General features: G+C 44.6%; 1 protein-coding gene across 1 annotated transcript in view; it reads right to left on the bottom strand.

Annotated features, from left to right (window-relative positions):
- Positions 1-21,526, bottom strand: part of KIAA2012 — an 84,348-nt gene that overhangs the window by 47,331 nt on the left and 15,491 nt on the right. The window contains exons 3-10 of the mRNA XM_081926621.1: positions 18,234-18,393; positions 15,298-15,456; positions 14,362-14,558; positions 10,126-10,309; positions 9,672-9,802; positions 8,190-8,340; positions 4,450-4,710; positions 2,904-3,029 (exon numbers count right to left, since the gene is read on the bottom strand). Coding sequence (XP_081782747.1) covers positions 2,904-3,029; positions 4,450-4,710; positions 8,190-8,340; positions 9,672-9,802; positions 10,126-10,309; positions 14,362-14,558; positions 15,298-15,456; positions 18,234-18,393 — 1,369 coding nt within the window. The remainder of the gene's footprint in view (positions 1-2,903; positions 3,030-4,449; positions 4,711-8,189; positions 8,341-9,671; positions 9,803-10,125; positions 10,310-14,361; positions 14,559-15,297; positions 15,457-18,233; positions 18,394-21,526) is intronic.

Raw genomic sequence — 21,526 nt, 5'->3', positions numbered from 1 at the left:
GGTATCTGAAATCTCATTATGACTCATGTGGGATACAAACCCTCTGCAAAGTCCAGCTATTTTCTTCCAAATTGGTAAACAACTGGAAAAAACCAAAGCGTTTAAATACAGATGCTGTCTCCTTTTATCACTCACAGGATTATAGTGTTTAGCTTGTTCCTGTTTATCTGAATGGGAATATTTGCAACCCCAGGAGTGCGGATAAAGATAACCATGATTAAAGAGAAAGAAGCAGAGAAAGAAAGATTTTGTGTAAATATGTTATTGCCGGATTTGGGAGAACTAACACCATGCTGTGGAGACTTAATTAAATGTTAATTGTTTGCCAAGAGTTCAAGGGCAAATGCTTTGGAGCATGAAAAATTAGAAGACATGAATACTGAGGCTGGAAGTATATTCCGGTTGAAAAATGGAGACAAGGGGAAAAGCATAAAGAATTTAATTTTTTTACTGTGACCAAGCTGCAGAGTTACTCCTCTAAAGAGATCCTGGTAACAGGAAGCCAAAAGTCTGCATACAATTTTAGGATGGCCAAATGGAAAATAGAGCTGGGCTCCTGCATCTTTAGTTCAGAAGCAGGGATTTCAATAGGAGCAGGGGCTGGGTCTTCTTTTGGATCCAGTCACGCAACTTGAATGCTGTCTGCCATTTTGAATGCCACAGAACTGGCTGGGGGCTGTGAAGGAAAAGGCCCACGCTTCCTCATCTGTGTAGCTTGAATTGTGCCCACTGAAAGGGTGGTGGCACAGCTGCCTCTGCTATAAGAGGACTTCTTTTTTTTTAAAAAAAAATAATTTTTATTCATTTTTCAAACACATAATAAAAAACAAACACAACACAAAACAAAAACATACAAAACATTAAACATATATAATTTCATAACCTTAATTTCATGTACCTTCTTTCCTCCGACTTCCCCATACCTCCCTTTCGCTGCATCCTTATTCTGCAATTCTTTAGCAACCCTTTAGTCAATTTGTCTAATAGTTCCCTTTCATTAGATTTCCTTAAACTTATTAGTTACAGCTGTAATTCTCTACTTCTTACCCCTTGACATCTTAACACTCCTCAATTTTACAACAGTTTTTAAGATATATTTTGAATTTCTTCCAGTCCTCTTCCACTGTCTCTTTCCCCTGGTCTCGGATTCTGCCGGTCATCTCTGCTAGTCCCATGAAGTCTGTCACCTTTGTCTGCCATTCTTCCAGAGTAGGTAGTTCTTGCGTCTTCCAATACTTTGCCAGAAGAATTCTTGCTGCTGTGGTAGCGTACATGAAAAAAGTCCTATCCTTCTTTGACACCAGTTGGCCAACCATGCCCAGGAGAAAAGCCTCAGGTTTCTTAGGAAAAGTCTACTTAAGGACCTTCTTAATTTCATTGTAGATCATCTCCCAAAAGGCTTTAATCTTTGGGCAGGTCCACCAAAGGTGGTAAAAGGTACCTTCAGTCTCATTACATTTCCAGCATTTATTATTGGGCAAATGGTAAATTTTTGCAAGCTTGACTAGGGTCATGTACCACCTTGCTATAAGAGGACTTCAACCCTCATGTGGAGGGTGCTTTGGGAGTGTGCAACATTGGTGTTAGATGTGTAGGATTTGCCTTGCCGCTGTGCCCTGGCCCTGTGGTGTCTTTGGTTGGTTTCTTCTGTCAGGGCTGATGGGGCTGTGATGTCAGCACGCAATCCCATGATCGATGAGTGGAGAGGTGACATTCCCATGGTTGCTGTGGAGCCATCTGTGCTTGTTAACATGCAATTTCTAGACTGTTTTGCTGTCTTATTTTGCTGCTGCTGTGTATAATGCATAGGATCTAATCCATTGCACAGGTATTATACTAGCATTAATGGCTGCCACTGCCAGCAAGACTAGGAATACTCTGCCCAGTGTGTGTTTTTGTACTAGACCTGGAGAGTGGGGAGTTGACTTATAAGCCAACAACATGCCAGTCAAATTCTGAAGATTGCATTGAATTGCATTTCAGAAGTGTGGTGACTCATATTGGCTGGCTAAAACACAGTACAAATACCCGACCAGATTATAAATGAGCTACCATCTCCTTTAGATACTCGCTACAGAGTAGAGAAATACACTGCTTCTATTGCGCAAGTTCCAATAACAACTCTATCTATCATCTATCTATCTATCTATCTATCTATCTATCTATCTATCATCTATCTATCTATCTATCTATCTATCTATCTATCATCCATCTATCATCCATCTATCTATCTATCTATCTATATCTATCTATCTATCTATCTATCTATCTATCTATCTATCTATCTATCTATCTATCTATCTATCTATATCATCTATCTATCTATCTATCTATCTATCTATCTATCTATCTCTATCTCTATCTCTATCTCTATCTCTATCTATCTATCATCTATCTATCTATCTATCATCTATCTATCTATCTATCATCTATCTATCTATCTATCTATCTATCTATCTATCATCTATATCTATCATCTATCTATATCTATCTATCTATCTATCATCTATCTATCTATCTATCATCTATCTATCTATCTATCATCTATCTATCATCTATCATCTATCTATCTATCTATCTATCTATCTATCTATCTATCTATCTATCTATCTATCTATCTATCTATCTATATCATCTATCTATCTATCATCTATATCATCTACCTACCTACCTATGTACCTACAAACACACACACACAAATAAATGCACAAATACACACAAACATTAACTGCTGTGTCTGAGCATAATAAAAACAGTATTGTCTGTAGAAGAAAAACTGTTCTGGCTAAACAAGTCATTCAGGATATTATGTGACATTTGGGTTATACGTGCAGAGTTAGATGTGCAATCTGTTCCTTTTGGACAAGAGACTTAACCACAGTAGATTTTTACATCCACCTTACCTTCTTTGTCTGGAATGAATCCAGAGTGCCTGGAATCGTCAGTAGTTTGGACGGATCCCAAGGGTGATGGATACGGGATTTCTGTATCAGGGGGGAGATGGTGGAGTGAGGTGGCATTCTGATGTTCTTGAGAACAAAGAAGGGGGAGGGGGAAACAAGCACATGTTATTAAAAGTTAAATGCTAGAAAACAAATTTGCCTTCTTTTGTATGTCTAGAGCACAACCATAGATTTAGCCAACTTAACTCCAGAAATATACAGTGGTACCTTGGGTTACAGACGCTTCAGGTTACAGACTCGCCTAACCCAGAAATAGTACCTTGGGTTAAGAACTTTGTTTCAGGATGAGAACAGAAATTGCGCGGTGGCGGTGTGGCAGCAGCGGGAGGCCCCATTAGCATAGCTGTCAACCTTCCCTTTTTTGTGGGAAATTCCCTTATTCCAGCGACGTTTCCCGCGGCTTCCTGCTGCTATCCCGGGTTGTTAGATATCCCTTAGACTGTCCCCAGGACGGGTGAGGCTGCTGATCCCTTATTTTCGAAGCTGCTGATCCCTTATTTTTAAATCTGAAAGTTGACAGCTATGCCCATTAGCTAAAGTGGTACCTCAGGTTAAGAACAGTTTCAGGTTAAGAACGGACCTCCGGAACGAATTAAGTTCTTAACCCAAGGTACCACTGTATCTCTATCTTCCAGTGCTGTTTCCTCCACTTTCCCTTAGAGTTTATGTCAAGAGCTATTGGAATTCTGCACATCTGTGGGTTTGATGAACCAGGCAAGAAGCCACCAACTGGAATGAAACTCAGCATTTTAAGAATTTCTGCATGGTTTGGTATTTTGTTTCGTTTGCTTTAAAGGCAAGTTCCTAGCTCTTGTGACTGTGGAGAAACTTGCTTCATATGGTAGCTATAAACTGTAGACCATAAACTGATGTAACCATCAACCATTTTGTGTGGTCTTTTGTCCATCTGGCTTAGTAGAAGAAGAAGACAAAGAGTTTGGATTTGATATCCCGCCTTTCACTCCCCTTCAGGAGTCTCAAAGCGTCTAACATTCTCCTTTCCCTTCCTCCCCCACAACAAACACTCTGTGAGGTGAGTGAGGCTGAGAGGCTTCAGAGAAGTGTGACTAGCCCAAGGTCACCCAGCAGCTGCATGTGGAGGAGCGGGGAATCAAACCCGGTTCACCAGATTACGAGTCCACCGCTCTTAACCACTACACCACACTGGCTCTACACTCAGTCCACAATCCACATTCGTCTACTCTGGGGGAAGCAAACTAGGTGACCTCCAAGTGCTGTTGAACTACAGCGTCCATCAACCCAGCCAGCCTGGCCAATGACCAGGGATTGTGGGAGCTGTAGTCCAACGGTTACCCAGAGGACACCGCTTTGGCGATGCTTGGTCTACAGCCTGGACTCTCAGCAGCTTGAGATGGGAGTCTTTCACAGCTGGAAGTGAAACTGCCATCGCTTGAACCTGAGATCTTATGCATGCAAAAAATATCGCCCTCCCCCAAAGAGGGATACATTGGGCACCACCACAGACCTCTTTGATATTGGCTGTTCTTTTCAGAATGCTCTTCTTTCTTTCTCATTTTCCTTCTGTTGAGCAGAAACTCTCCATTATTTATTGGAGGTAGGTAGAAACTACCTTGGGAAGCCTCCGGGATCTCACTATTGATCATCATCCTCTCCTGCTGCTGCTGCTGATTTTTATGTTGTGGCTCTAAAATGAGATCATTCGGCAAAGGAGCCTGATGCTCCTCACAGACATCGACCTCAGGTCTGGGTTCATTACAACTACTTCCTGAAAGGTACGAGAGAGAGAGAGAGAGAGAGAGAGAGAATAAATGGACTTTATTAACTAACATACAGGTTTTCACAGCATCTTAAAAAGCAGAGACATCCCCTTGCCAACAAAGGTCCGTATAGTTAAAGCTATGGTTTTCCCAGTAGTGATGGAAGTGACAGCTGGACCATAAAGAAGGTTGATCGCCAAAGAATGGATGCTTTTGAATTCTGGTGCTGGAGGTGCTGGTGCTCTTGAGAGTCCCATGGACTGCAAGAAGATCAAACCTCTCCATTGTGAAGGAAATAAGCCCTGAGTGCTCACTGGAAGGACAGATCCTGAAGCTGAGGCTCCAATATTTTGGCCACCTCATGAGAAGAGAAGACTCCCTGGAAAAGACCCTGATGCTGGGAAAGATGGAGGGAACAAGGAGAAGGGGACAACAGAGGATGAGATGGTTGGACAGTGTTCTCAAAGCTACCAGCATGAGTTTGACCAAACAGCGGGAGGCAGTGGAAGACAGGAGTGCCTAGCATGCTCTGGTCCATGGGGTCACAAAGAGTCGGACACGACTAAACAACTAAACAACTACATGCACTCTGCACATGCTGCTTGAACCTTGCATTGCAAACGTGGGCCTTCCTTGCTGCAAAGCAGGAGACAGGAGGGAAGACATGGGGCGCCGGGGCTGGATCCTGGGGCGAAGGAAAGCCGTGCCTCTCTGCAACATAGTAAAGGTAAAGGGATCCCTGACCATTAGGTCCTGTCATGGCCGACTCTGGGGTTGCAGCGCTCATCTCGCTTTATTGGCCAAGGGAGCCGGAGTACAGCTTCCGGGTCATGTGGCCAGCATGACTAAGCTGCTTCTGGCAAACCAGAGCAGCGCACGGAAACGGCGTTTACCTTCCCACCAGAGCGGTACCTATTTATCTACTTGCACTTTGACGTGCTTTCGAACTGCTAGGTTGGCAGGAGCAGGGACCGAGCAACGGGAGCTCACCCCGTCACGGGGATTCGACAAGTCTGATCGGTTTAACCCACAGCCCCCCCCCCGCGTCGTACACATTGCTCTGGTTTTGCTCTTAGCTGCTGTTTTTTTCTGGTATTATTGGGACAGTACCTAAGCTAGCCTGCAAGGTGGCCCAAAACAGGGATATTGAACACATACTCCCATCTGCCCCAAGCAAGCATAGCCCATAGTTGGGGACTATAGCTTTTAATCCAACACTAAAAAAAAGGTAAAGGACCTCTGGACGGTTAAGTCCAGTCAAAGGCAACTATGGGGTTGTGGCGTTCATCTTGCTTTCAGGCTGAGGGAACTGGTGTCTTTCTACATACAGATTTTATTTTATTGCTTTATTGAACTTAAAAACAACAACACAAAATCAAAATTGTTGATAACGAATAATAATAATAATAATAATAATAATAATAATAATAATAATAATAATTTATGCCCCACCCATCTGACTGGGTTTCCCCAGCCACTTTGGGCGGCTTCCAACCAAATATTAAAAACAATATAGCATCAAACATGAAAAACCTCCCTAAACAGGGCCACCTTCAGTTGTCTTTTAAAAATAAAATACCTGCTTATTTCCTTGACATCTGATGGGAGGGCGTTTCACAGGGAAGGCGCCACTACCGAGAAGGCCCTCTGCCTGTTTCCCTGCAACCTCACTTCTTGCAGCGAGGGAACCGCCAGAAGGCCCTCGGTGCAGGACCTCGAAGAGTTATCGATATTTATTACACATTATCACAGTCTTCTTCGAGTTCTGTTGACTTCCCGCCCACTCCATCTAGCTTTAAATGTATATTTATCTAGCGCACTATTTATATTTATTTCCAATAATTGCAGACAGCTTTCTGGGTCATGTGGCCAGCATGACTAAACCATTTCTGGCGCAATGGAACACAGTGACGGAAGCCAGAGCGCACGGAAACATCATTTACTTTCCCACTGCAGTGGTACCTATTTATCTACTTGCACTGGTGTGCTTTCGAACTGCTAGATTGGCAGGAGCGGGGACTGAGTAACGGGAGCTCACCCCATCGCAGGGATTCGAACCGCCGACCTTCCGATCAGCAAGCCCAAGAGGCTCAGTGGTTTAGACTACAGCGCCACCCGCAACACTATCTGGAGGGCAATGACTTGGCCTACAAGATGTACTCTGTAGCAGGGATGGGCAGAAGGTAGACCGGCTTCTTCTGGTAGAGATGTGGCTGATTTGCAATAGACAGGCAAGGGTTTTGACTTCTACTTGTCGTGGGTTCAAGCCCCACGTTGGGCAAAAGATTCCTGAACTTCAGGGCATTGGACTTGTAGATCGCCCTCGTGCAGTGGCGGAGCGTGGGGGGTGCAGGGGGGGCCGGCCGCACTAGGCGCAACATCTGGGGGTTAGGGTTAGGAGGCGCAAATCCACGGGTTAGGGGGCACAAATTACTTGCCTTGCCCCGGGTGCTGACAACCCATGCTACGCCACTGCCCTCGTGGTCCCTTTCAGCTCTGCAAGTCTATGATCCTGTTGAGGCCTACTGTTGTTTTACCTCAAGTAAAGCACTATGTGCTCTTTGATTCTGGCAGGGGGAGATCTTTTTGAAGTTAGCACAGAGACTGCCTTTGATACAGGTACAGAATTTGAACGTAGCTGGGAATAAGCCCTGGCGTGTTGTAAACAAAAAATTGCCCTTTTCCCTTATGGGGTATCCAAGAGCCCATATAGAGTCCTTACATAGGTTCCCTATTGGTAGGAGAAAATAACAGAGGCCAACCAGAGAATATTGAGAAGCAAAGCAGCTAGTAAGCTTGATCTTTATTCATCTGTTGCAACAGGGTGCTCCCCTCACACGCAGGAAAGGAGGAGGACCCAGAAAAATGGTGTGCAAGCCCTTATATAGACTTTTGAAATTGCCACCCTGTAGATCAAGACCACCCCCAGAAACATCATGCATACATCACAGAAGGGGTGTAACCTAAGACCACCCCTCAGATACATCATGCATACATCACAACAAAGGTGGTCCAAAATAGAAATTTTAATATTGTTTTTCTCCTGTTTTTGTTGATCTCCTGTCTGGCAGGTTACTTGATTGGATTTCCTGGGTAGCCTGGCCAGTCTTTTGTAATGATAAATACCGTACTTAGTTCCTGGGCCATGTCACAGGCTCACACCTTATTCAAACACAGACATACCCTTAAGACAGGATTTGTGAAGGAAAAGACAACGGGGAGGCTTTTCCAGTGTGACCTTGCAGAGAAAACATTTGCTCAGTTTAGTAATCAAAATGGTTCCAGGTTGGCCTTCCTGTGCTGATCTATGTATGTGCGGTTATGAACATTACCATATATCTAAGACCATAAAATCCCTTTTATAGCGGAAACAGTTATTCTGAGGCGATAACGTGAGCGATGCTATAACTGGCATTGCCCAGAATGGGGGACGTTCCCCTTTACTGAATGTGCACCTGCCATTTATCTAGGGTGGGGGTGGTTTTACCTCTCAGGTTTTTTGCCTCGGGCTCCCGTTCCAGCTGAACAAGCAGTGGGAAGGCCACAGGTTCTTTGGGAAGCTTTCCAGATTTAAGTTTTTCCCTATAAGCTCTGGGCGAGTCTTCGGATATCTGAGGTAACCTGCAAATCTCTGGCACCTGGAGAAAAACAAAACACTTCAAAATGTTTTAATGTTAGGGTTTTTTTTGGGGGGTGTGTGTTTTTGACAGCACTCATTTTGACGCCACCCATATCCAGTCACCCCAAATGGCATTTCTGAAAATTGTTACCCAACAATTAGGGAAGGGCTCCACAGGTGGGTAGAGTTTCTGGTTTTGGAAGTATTACGTTTTCCTGCATGCTTTCAATTGAAAGCATTCTGAAGAATCGGGAGAATCCATGTTTGTACTTGTAGTTTAAACACAATACTAGGAACCTAGCATATAGTTAATCATGCTTAATCCCCTTTGATTTCAGTGGGGAAATGCCACCTTGTCCTATGTGTGATTACTCAGAAGTGAGCCCCATAGAGATTAATATGACTTACCTATAGGTATATGAGTACAGAATTGCAGCCTAAGCCATACTTAACTGCGCTGTGCTTCACCCAAGGGTGTTGCCCTCTATTTCACTATTATTCATGTGTATTGTTTTGGGATTATTAGCTGACAGTTCATCAGAAGCAGAAGGCTGCCAGGAATGCCATCACCGTTCGCCATTTTGCAAAACAACTTTTTTGGGGGGTAACCGCAACAATGTCAAACCAAAAAAATGCCACTCAAATCTTGCTGCGATAGGGTGAAATATACTCGGAATCGAGAGTGGATTTCATGCTCTTTATTCAGCTCATAGTGGTGAGGAGGAATGAAAGTTCCCCCAAAGTATCTGCTTTATATACATTATTTACACAATGGGCTGCACGTGATTGGCTAATTCTGGAATTCTCCTGTAGGCCAATCAGGTTGTGGATTCACTTCCATCTGGAGCTGGATTGGGTGGCTCCTGCAGACCAATCATACTGCTGCATTGTTCTAGGACCAATCAGATTGTTGCATTGTGAATCCTATTGCTCTAGGACCAACCAGACTGCTGTATTCTGGATCCTATTGTTCCAGGACCAATCAGACTGCTAGATTCTGAATCCTATTGTTCTAGGACCAATCAGACTGCTGCATTTTGGATCCTATTGTTCCAGGACCAATCAGACTGCTGCATTCTGAATCCAATTGTTCTAGGACCAATCAGACTGCTGCATTTTTGATCCTATTCAACTCAGTACATAACATAGGGCATCATGTAAGACCATGAAAAAGGGATTGCTGGGCAGGCTATGTCCTTCCAAGATTATTTTTATTTATTACATTAATATCCCATCTTTCTTCGACCGTGGGACACAAAGCAAATCACATGGGATTTCAGAGTGGTCTTCAATCCAGGCCTAGACCAGACCTGGACCTGCTAAACTTTTGGGGGTAAAACAAAAACGGACCTTCTTCCTATGTTCTTCCATGACTTCACTTTGCTCTGGCCTTGCTCCTGGTTGAATAGGAGAGAACAAGTCCGTAGTCACGGGGTTTCCTTTCTCTCTCTCATGTTTGCCCTTCAGATACTTTCGGTTAACTGTGGAAACCAAGAGGAGATGACAGATCAAATGCAATCATCCTGATCAGAGATGGGGAGAAATTTGGTTTCATTCACATTCTAATGCAAATCGACTTAATCACTTGTTTTTCTGAAACAAGATACAGACCAAGATGCGAAATTCAGCAGGTGGAAACATACTGATGGAATTTTCTACCTTTGTCCTGCATTTAATCCTGCGTTTTGAGACTGTTGCCAGTCAACAAATTATTTGCCTCTGCTTTTAAAAGGCAGAAACAAATGCTGCCGTTAGCAATCCTCAGAATATTTTGAATGGCTCACAACAGCCTTAACTTTCTTACCGCTGTACGTGATCTTCTTTCCAGGGAAGAAACCTCCATAGAAAGTCACGTGGGATTTCTCACACCAAAGCTCGGAAGTATCAATGCTGGTTTTCCCCGTTGCTTGATGATCTCTGGGCTGGTTTGCCACTTCTTCACTATGTTTTTGAACCTCCCCCTCTCCGTGAACTTCCACCCATCGGTCCTAGGAGATGACACAAATGTACACTTGAAAAGCAGCATTTATGGGAACATAGAGGGTGGTCCTGTGGGTTAAACCACAGAGCCTAGGGCTTGCCGATCAGAAGGTTGGCGGTTCGAATCCCTGCGATGGGGTGAGCTCCCGTTGCTCAGTCCCAGCTCCTGCCAACCTAGCAGTTCGAAAGCACGTCAAAGTGCAAGTAGATAAATAGGTACCACTCCGGTGGGAAGGTAAACGGTGTTTCCGTGCGCTGCTCTGGTTCGCCATACTGGCCACATGACCCGGAAGCTGTACGCCGGCTCCCTCAGCCAATAAAGCGAGATGAGCACCGCAATCCCAGAATCACCCACGACCGGACCTAATGGTCAGGGGTCCCTTTACCTTTACCTAGAGAGCTACCTTATACCAAGTCAAAATACTAGCTCAGCATTGTCAACAACAATGTCTGGCAATGGCTCTCTGGTCCACTTCATGCTTCAGATTTTGGACGCCATTATCAAGAAGCAAACAGTAATTTAATTAAGTATATATTTACGTGGTGTGGGACTCCACTTACCTTGGGCCACTAATAATAATAATAATAATAATAATAATAATAATAATAATAATAGTGTTTATTATTTGTACCCCGCTCATCAAACTGGGTTGCCCCAGCCACTCTGTGTGGCTACCAACAAATATAAAACCATAATAAAACATTAAATATTTTTCATGCAGGTCTCATAGTCTCTGGGATTAAACCAGAGGTTTTCTTTTTAAAAAACAAACAAATTGCTCTACTCGCCAACACTTCAGTTTTAAGCCAGCAGAGGGAGGCCGGTGGTGCAAAATTCAAAGACTAAAGGGATGGAACTGAAGACTGGAGTTGATTTATAAAGGATCTCAGCTTAGAGCTTTTCCACACTTAACTTTTACCCTGCTCTTTCCAGGCACAGCCGGCGATTTAAAGCTGTGTGCTGGTCCCGGGGGGAAGGTTACCGTTGGTGTAGTCAAAGTCCGGTCCTGGGTCACTAGCCTGGAAACAGTTCACAAGGAGCGGGGCGAGGTCCGAAGCAGGAAGCCGGGCGGGGACAGGAACACTGGAGGGTCAGGTCTGGGTCCGGGCAGGAACAGGTACTCAACAATGACGTTGCTCCCGCAACCTGGGACCGGGCTGACTGGCCTTTATCTTCTCTGAGGCCAGGGGCGGCCCCGGCCCCCAGGAGATCCGCCTCTCTTGGCCTTAAGGCGAGCACTCCTCCTGGGAGAAACCAGTTCCCTCCGCCTCTCTGCCCTAAGCCTCTGCAGTTCAGGAGAGGCTGGGGAGTTACTGGACCCAGGGGGAGACTCTCCTTCCTCTGGCAGGGCCGGGAGAGGCGCACCTGTAGGCACTGTGTCCTTAATCACCTCTGGAGCTAGAGTGGAATCACCTGGTGCCTGCTCCTGAGGATCCGGCACAGGTGCAGGCTCTTCAGATCTAAGGCCCTGCCCCAGTTCAGCCGGCCCTGGAGGCGGGGACTCCTGTGCAGGCTGGGATTCCTCCGGTTCAGCCTCTGAATCGGATTCCCAGGCCATCACACTGTGTGTCCAAGTGCCCTTTTTTTTGCACCAGAGCTTTCCCCGCGAAACCCTCTCTTTTAAAATATATTTTTAGAAAAGCGCACCCCACCCCCGAGACCATTCCATTGTAACTATCCAACCTCCCCAAATTTCAACACCTCTTGCGATGGTTTGACCCCTTTCCGTTTGAACAGTACAAATTCTACAAATCCCTTCCATATCTCCCCCAAATCATTTCTCCTGCATATTCCCCGTCTTACCTCAATAGCACATGTTCATTTATCATTAACAGCTATCTCCCACACCTCTTTATACCGTTCTTCCATTTTATAGTCACCTTGCCCCTTCCAAAACCCACTCTTTGAAGCTGAACCGTAGCAGACGGCAATTTGTGGAAAACCCACAACAATGTTTGCTCCGATTGAGCACCAAAGATCAGGTTTTCAAAGGGGAAGCTCTGGGGCAGAAAAACAACAATGTTTGGACATGGAGCGTTGCAGACCTCTGCCTGGAAAGATCGGGCAAAAGGTGGATAAGCCCTTAGCTAGGCCAAGGGAAGATAAACAAAGGCTGCCTAAGTCGGGACAGTGTTACGGCATCACTCTACAATACTCACAAGGCTTTCCTACATGTATGTTGCAGGCATACGTACACAGGGCATAGCTGTCAATTAGCTTTTCCCTTTTCTTGTGAGGAATCCTATTCCGAATAAGAGAATTTCCCTTAAAGTAAGGGAAATGTTGACAGCTATGACACAGGGCTCCATGTGTGTTTCCTTCCCTATGTGAAGTCAGGGCTCATGAGAGAACAAAGTGGTATCATGTGGAAGAGAGTTGTTAGTTTCTGTTTTATCAGGTTTATCAGGACAACAAAATATGTTTGGCTTTGCTGAATTCTGAGGGGTGTAAGCAAAGGACGAAGCACTTGCAACTGAAGCTGCAACATGCTAGGGAATGTGTTCAGAAAGGACTTGTAACGGTGTCCTATATGCCAGGTAATGAAATTCCTGCTGATTTGTTGTCCAAGGTTGTTCCAAGGGATCAACACTGTACCTATACAGAAATTGGGTTTGTACTGAGATTGTACTGACACGCTGCCCAGTGGTGTTCACAGAAAGGGGGAGGATGTTAGTTTCTGTTTTGCCACTGAGCAGCTGCTTGGAGTCGCAAGACTCTGTTTACATTCCAGGGATTTCATACTATTTGAAGTCTCACGGGAAAGGAGACGGGATGTGACGTTAGTGGTTTCCCGTTTCCTTTGTTCCTTTGTTCAGTTGCTCTCTGCTCTCACAGAGAGAGGATGTATTTTTCTTTGCTGTCTGCGTAGCTTAGAAATAAAGCATAGCATGTAGGCAAACCTCTCGTCTCTTTCCTGGGCTGGAAACTCTGCTGAAGAATGTGCCTGAGGCCTCATCAAAGGCTCAGGTCATTAAACACGTCGGGAGGCGATTCTGAAGACTCGGGGAAGAAAATGAGCTTTATCAGCTTGGCCGAGCAGAGATCCCGACAGAATGCCCCCCTTGTTCTCTTACAATGGCAATGGTGGCCACCTGAGAAGCGCCGGAACTGAGTTCCGGGGCGTTCTTGATGGAAAAAAGCCCTGTTTATAGGCCATGAAGAAGAAGGAATTTCAACATGTGCACCCTCTACAACAATGCCTATGGCCTAGCAGTGGAGGGAGGTCCTGGCCATTGGTCATGCTGACTGGGGTTGATGGGGCCACAGGTTTCCCATATGAGCATCTCACACACCTAGCCGAAAACTTTGGTCATTATCGACACACCAGTGCAGTTAGGGAAAATGTACAAAACTAGTTCAAAGATATGTTGGAAGTGTAAGGAAAAGGAGGGAACATTTTATCATATGTGGTGGGATTGTAAGGTAATTACAAATTTTTGGGAAATGATATACAATGAATTGAAGAAAATGTTCCATTTAACATTTGTTTAAAAACCCGAGGCATTTTTGTTGGGGATCGTAGGGAAAGACCTGCCAAAAAAGTTGAAAAACATTTTCATGTATGCAACAACGGCCGCGAGAGTTCTGGTAGCACAAGGATGGAAGACTGAAGAAGCCCCAACTAAAGAATCATGGCAAGAAAAATTGACGGACTATGCAGAACTGGCAAAATTGACATATAAGCTACAGGACAAGGATAACTGTGACTTTAAGGATGAATGAGAACCTTTCGCAAAGTATCTGAAGACGCAACAAAGTGAACTGGACTCCTTGGCAGGTTTTGAATAAACATTCACAATTCTTTTACTGATAATAATCAGCTAAACAGTTTGAGGATCTATACAACTTTGTAACATGCAGAAAATAGCATTACTGGAGAAACCAAAGACTGGAACTGAGGGAAGTCAGGGGGTGGGGTGGGAGGGGGGGTTCTGTGGTGGGGAGGGGGGAGGGAGGAAAAATGGGGGGGGAATAAGGATATGTTTTTGGATAATATGTTTTCTTATAACTTTGAATAAAAGAAAAAGAAAAAGAAAACTTTGGTCTACTTATTAATACCTCTGGAATCCTGCTATATGCTGTGTGCTGGCTCCAGGTGGATGCCTTTGCCCGCTGCCGTGGAAGGTGAAAACTCAGTTTTCTTACTGAAATCCTTAAAGGAATACGAGCTCTTATTCTGGCATGTTTTCCTTCTTCATAGCTTTCCCCCAGCCTGGCTTTTTCCTCATATTGTTTCTGAGATGAGGAAGCAAGTCCTGTCAGACAGGTGAGCGTGTGAGTAGCAAGGCACAATACAAAGCAGTTGTATTGTTGTTGTTTTGTTTTCATCTTAATTTATAATGCCCAGAAGGCTTCTAACCAGTTTTCAAAATATAAAAGAACCTGCACAATGTTATTAAAATACAGAAAAAGACACCATAATTAAAACGCACAATGAAACAAATCCATCAAACATTAAAATGTCAATTATCATGATTAAAAGGTGTAATAAGACAGTACTATTAAAACAGGGGCGCGCGGGGGGTGCTGTGGGTTAAACTACAGAGCCTAGGACTTGCTGGTCGGCGGTTCGAATCCCCACAACGGGGTGAGCTCCCGTTCCTCGGTCCCTGCTCCTGCCAACCTAGCAGTTCGAAAGCATACCAGTGCAAGTAGATAAATAGGTATTGCTCCGGCGGGAAGGTAAATGGCGTTTCCGTGCGCTGCTCTGGTTCACCAGAAGCGGCTTAGTCCTGCTGGCCACATGACCTGGAAGCTGTACGCCGGCTCCCTCGGCCAATAAAGCGAGATGAGCGCCGCAATCCCAGAGTTGGTCACGACTGGACCTAATGGTCAGGGGTCCCTTTACCCTTTACCTTTAGTTGTGAGATGATGATAGATAGATAGATAGATAGATAGATAGATAGATAGATAGATAGATGATAGATAGATAGATGATAGATAGATAGATGATAGATAGATAGATGATAGATATTCATTCATTTGCTACTGCACCTGGCTTAGCCTGTTCTTCTTCGAATTCAGCCTGTAAGTATTGGTACGGCGAACAGAAAATATGCAGGAGATTATATTTTGGCGGAACGGCTGACAGATCCTGATTCTTTCTGTGATCTGGTGTGTCTTCCTCTAGCAACAGGGGGTCCCTGATATAGCCTGCAAAATGTATACATAGCATTCATATATCACTTGGGAAAAGACGGTAACAAAGGTAGATTCCTTATTCTGAGGCAACTCATTGGTCCATTTGCCACGGTCTCAGACAGGAATCTTCCCCAGCCCTTCCTGAAGACTCATCCATGGGCCCCTTTTTATGTAAAACACGTGTATCTTCAGCCTTATCAGCCTCAGGCGCCACTTTTAAGACAAACATGCATGTTTCTTATAATTGCACGGCGGTGGCGCTCGTGCTGCAGCCAATCTTGGAGCAGTCCGTGACCTACCAGCTGAAGACCAGAGCTCTATTAGCTCTATTAGAACTAGAGCTCTAGTTATCTCCCGCTTGGACTACTGCAATGCGCTCTATGTGGGGCTACCTTTGAAGGTGACCCGGAAATTGCAGTTAATCCAGAATGCGGCAGCTAGACTGGTGACTGTGAATGTCCGCCAAGACCGCATAACACCAGTCCTGAGAGATCTGCATTGGCTCCCAGTATGTTTCCGAGCACAATTCAAAGTGTTGGTGCTGACCTTTCAAGCCCTAAACGGCTTCAGTCCAGTATACCTGAAGAAGCATCTCCACCTCCATCGTTCAGCCCGGACGCTGAGATCCAGCACTGAGGGCCTTCTGGCAGTTCCCTCATTGGGAGAAGTGAGGTTACAGGGAACCAGACAGAGGGCCTTCTCGGTAGTGGTGCCCGCCCTGTGGAACACCCTCCCTTCAGATGTGAAGGAAATAAGCAGCTATCCTATCTTCAAAAGACATATGAAGGCAGCCATGTTCAGAGAGGTTTTTAATATTTAAGGCTGTATTGTTTTTAACACTTGATTGGAAGCCGCCCAGAGTGGCTGGGGAAACTCAGCCAGATGGGCGGGGTATAAATAAATTATTATTATTATTATTATTATTATTATTATTATTATTATTATTATTACCACTGAACAGTGTCCAATTTTGCCCTTTACAGAGTCAGACCATCGGTTCATCTAGCTCAGATTTATATGCAGTGGCGTAGCGTGGGGGTGCAGGGGGGGCCGGCCGCACTGGGCGCAACATCTGGGGGTTAGCGTTAGGGGGTACAAATCCACGGGATAGGGGGTGCAAATTACTTGCCTTGCCCCGGGTGCTGACAACCCACGCTACGCCACTGTTTACATGCACTGACGGGCAACAGTGCTTCAGGCAGACGACCTTCCCATTCTTACCTGGGGTTGCTGGGGACTGACCCTGGAACCTTTTGCATGCGAAATCTGTGCTCTACCACATTAAATAGATTGGGCTACACTAGGGAGTGCCAACCTTTAGCTGCCACGAGCTCAATTGCAAACATACTAAACTGTTGCGGACACCACACACGCACACCACAACCAAATATACACCACAACCTATGACACTGTCTACCGTCGAATGCTTTTTAAAGTCTCATTTCATTTGTAAATCATTTTTTATTAAATTTTTCAAAAATAATAATCAAATAAGGATACAAAAATCAAAACACCATCTAACATTTATAGTTCTAATGAAAAACCACACCCTACTATATTGCAAACCTTCTTTAAAATTCAAAACTACCTTCCAGCCCCTTCTACTGGTTCTTTACATCTTACATCATTCTCTGCATTTTGTTATCATTTTAAGTCACTTGTTACACCTTTACATTCTCTAATTCTTTACTGCTTACAAGTGCTTAATTTAAACATGCCAATGTACCAGCTTGCTTACAGTATTTCTGCACATACACAATAAATTTCCCCCATTCCCCATTACTCTGGTTTCTCTCACATCATATAAATCTTTCGCCTTTTACTTTAAGTCTAATTTCAGCAAGGGAAGGGACCCTGTAGACATCATGAGAGCCTTCTGTGAGCACATGTATACCCAGGGCTGGATTTAGGTTTGGTGGTGCTGTGATTTAAACCACAGAGCCTAGGACTTGCCGATCAGAAGGTCAGCGGTTTGAATCCCCGCAACCGGGTGAGCTCCCATTGCTCGGTCCCAGCTCCTGCCAACCTAGCAGTTTGAAAGCACGTCAAAGTGCAAGTAGACAAATAGGTATCGCTCCGGCGGGAAGGTAAACGGCGTTTCCGTGTGCTGCTCTGGTTCACCAGAAGCGGCTTAGTCATGCTGGCCACATGACCCGGAAGCTGTATGCCGGCTCCCTCGGCCAATAAAGCGAGATGAGCACCGCAACCCCAGAGTCGGTCACGATGGACCTAATGATCAGGGGTCCCTTTACCTTTAAGCTACTGAAGGTAATGGGGCCCTTTATATGTCCAGCTGTCCTTTGTCAACAACAAATTGTCGCTGTTTTTGGTGTTCAATGTATGCTATATGGTAATTTATGGACCTGATAGGTATCTAAAGCCATAATGGGATCAAAATAAATAAATAATTTATGTATTACATGAAATCAATCAGCAGGCATAAGACACATACCCTTAGTCTATGCTGCCTGATCATCAGTCGAATAATACTCTTTAATATTAGATAACTCTTTAATATTAGATAACAGCACGGAGTCAAAACTATTCTTGTGTTTTTGAACATATCCTCTATAACCATCCCATTTTCCTGCAAATTTTTGCTTTGAGTTTCCTCTGAGTTTGCTAGTCAATTGAGCCGTCTCCACCAATTTCTGCAATTTGATTGGCCAATCTGTTATTTTGGGAGCCTCGTGATCTTTCCATCCCTTGACCACAAGTATTTGAGCCGCTGTGGTTGCATACAAGAATACCTCTCTTAGATTCTTGGCTTGTTTTCAAGTTATACTGACCTGCACACTGAAGCTTTCGCAAAATGCTCGGGTCCCAGGTCTGAGAGAGTTTGAGGAGGTACCTCTTGGGTGAATAACCTGGTCTCATCTGTCTGTCAGTCCGGATGTCTGGTTCAGTTAGGAAGTGAAGGTACGGCTGCCATGCGACTCTGTTATTATCCTTGCATAACCATAATATAGATAACAAGATGTTAAAAAGCTTAAAAATTGCAGCTGGGTAACACTGGCAATTGACGGCTGTTAATAAATTACTTTCCCCCCAAATATCTTTGAAGGCATCTCTAGCTAGGAGAGCTGAAGAGGGAAGCAATGCAGTCAGATAAGCGAGACCCCCAAATTATTGAGAAAAATCCCCATATTCTTTTGCGCGATGACGGTAAAGAATCATGGCGTATTTAGAAAGCAATCTTACATTATTCAGCGCAAACGTAGTATATATATTTTCTGTCCACCCCCCACCCCTGAATGTTTTCAGTGTACTGAGACCTCCGGGTATAGGGCGGTGTGTGTGTGTATATATATATATATATGAAATAAATAAAATAAATAGGCGGAGGATTATAATAACAATGGGTTGTAAAACAATAGGGATTAGAATTAATAAAAGAGAAGACAATAGTAATTAAATGGATTTAATTTTATTAGAATTAAGATTTTAGAGAACTGCTACAAGGAGATACAATGTAATTCAGATGGGGGCATTCAAGGAAGTCAGTTAGCAATGAAAGTTAAATTAGGCACTGAAAGTAATAACTGTTTTTATGTTTTTCTTTTTAGTATTGTGTTTTTCTTTTCTGTTTTTCTTATTATGTATGTTTTATATTATGTATGTTTTATATTGGTATTGTTATTTGTTTCGTTATAAATTTGGAAAAGCAATAAATTTTTTTGGGAATAAAATAAAATGTTACATCTATCTTCGCTCCGACTCACTCATGAGTAAAGTTGAGACAACAAATTTTTACAATGGACTTCCAAGACTTCTTATTTTCTGTTTGGAATTTGATGAGTAACATTTACAATTTTGGGCAGTAAACAAGTTTATATTAAATAAAACTGAATTTTAACTTAAACCAGATGCTGGATCAAAGAATTGCGTGAATCATTTTGCTTCGTTTTCAAAAAAGAAAAATATTGTCATTCCAGGCTGAGTTTCAAACTAAGATTGAAAACAGTAAGGCTGTAAATGTGCAGACCCTATTTTTCCTTGTGCACAGGAGCGCTGAACTGCACATCAATGTTTCCCACCCACACTAGTGTGTTGTTTTCTCCCATCGATTACCGTATTTTTCACTCTATAAGACGCACCAGACCATAAGGCGCACCAAGTTTTTGGAGGAGGAAAACAAGAAAAAAATATATTCTGAATCCCAGAAGGCAGAACAGCAAGAGGGATCTGGCTTGCAGGATAGCCTCTGGCTGTTCTGGCTTCTGGGATAGCCGTGCGAAGCCTCTTCAGGGCAGCAGGATGAAGGCTCCCCCTGCCCGGAAGAGGCTGTGTGCGGCTAAAGCAGAAGCCAGGGCAGCAAGCACGATCGCTGCTGCATTTCTGTCTGACCTCAGAAGATGAGGTACGTTGTGGCCCGATGAAGTGGCAAACCGGTGTCTTGGCTGTGGAACCCTTCCTCCAACATTACATCTAGGATTCATTGATTTTCAGCAGCGGCGTAGCGTGGGTTGTCAGCACCCGGGGCAAGGCAAGTAATTTGCGCCCCCTAACCCGGGCAAGGCAAGTAATTTGCGCCCCCTAACCCCTAACCTGCCGCCGCTGCCAGCTTCTTCTTGCTGCTGCCTGGGCTGGGGTATTTACGGTAAGGTAGCCACGGCAGCGGTGGCGGGTCCATGTCAGGTGATCTGAGGCGAGTTGCCGCTGGCGCTGCCGCCCAAACGACGCCGCTTACCCAGAGGAGGAGGAGGGCAGAGAGGCGAGGAAAATGCAACATGGCCCAGCAGCTGCTGCAGCAGTGGCGGCGGCGGGGCTGTGAGGAGGGGCTGCCTGGCGCGCCCTCCGCGGCCCTGACGTGCAGGGACCGCGGCGAGCGCTGAGAGCCGCTGCCTGCCGGACGCCTTCAGCCCGGACGCGCGCACAGCTCGTCGGTTCCGCGAGACATGGGGCTCTGCTACAGCCTGCGCCCGAGGCTCTTCGGCGACTCCGGAGGCGGCGAGCGCCCCCCCAGATGTTGCGCCCGGTGCGGCCAGCCCCCCCTGCACCCCCCACTCTACGCCACTGATTTTCAATCTGTAGCTGTGTTCAGCTAACACCCCGTAGTGTGAAATGGCATATCCCAGATGAAAGCTTGCCATCCCATCAGCTGTTTGTGAGAGCTTCATGTCAACATACAGTCATCCCTCGCGTTGCGTTAGGTTCATGTTGCGTCTTTTCGGCTTGCAAACACGGCAAACCCGGAAGTCCTGCACACTTCGCACATGCACAGAAGCGCTCTACCATGCTCCGAGCTTGCGCAGAAGCGCCGCTCTGGTTGCAGACTTTTTGGGGTGCGAACGGCAACTAGAGGTACCACTGTACACCTCAGCAAGTTCATTATTAGGATATAGTTTTATACCGCTCTATCAGTGAGTGGTTTCATGGTCTCCTGCTGGTTTTTTTTTGTGGTGGTTTTTTTTGCAGCACCTCTTTAGTAGAACAGATGAAGTAATTGGTGATAGCCGTGTGGTGATTGAGGTGGAGATATTGGAGTGAATGGGTGGATGGAGCATTTGTGTGTATTGGCAGATGTGTGAGAGGTGTAAGAAAAGAATGGGATGAGGGACAGTTGATTAAAATAGGGACATACTATTCAACAATACTAATACTAATAATAATTTCTATTTATACTGGGTCGTCCCAGCCACTCTGGGCAGCTTCAAACACATATAAAACATAACAAAACTATACAGGGCTGCCCTCAGATGTCTTCTAAAGGTTGTACAGTTACTTATATCCTTGGCTTGGGGATCACATGGCATGGTTTATGTTCTATAATAGGGGAACCAGGAGTAGATAGGAGGCAGAAACTGGGTGTGAAGTATTCACGTTAATGGGGGTGAGCGCTGCATATTATGTGTTAGTCATTAAGTGGTATATGTATGTATGAAATAAATTTTAAAATGAGAATGAACAAGGAAAATCCCTAAAGAAGAAGAAATGGCTGCCTTCTCTTGGTGCATAAACATCTACTGATACAGTTAAATATCTTAAAAGTTTGGAAATAATTGCATTAAAAAGCAACTGCTGGAGCAAACATTTATTTTATTGATTTATTTGCCACATTTTGTGTCTCAAGGAGCTCAAA

This window comes from Podarcis melisellensis (genome assembly GCF_964234715.1).
Source record: "Podarcis melisellensis genome assembly, chromosome: 1".
In the NCBI taxonomy this organism is placed as follows: Eukaryota; Metazoa; Chordata; class Lepidosauria; order Squamata; family Lacertidae; genus Podarcis; species Podarcis melisellensis.
The sequence above is the reverse complement of the archived record's forward strand: the minus strand, read 5'-3'. Positions and strand labels throughout refer to the sequence as shown.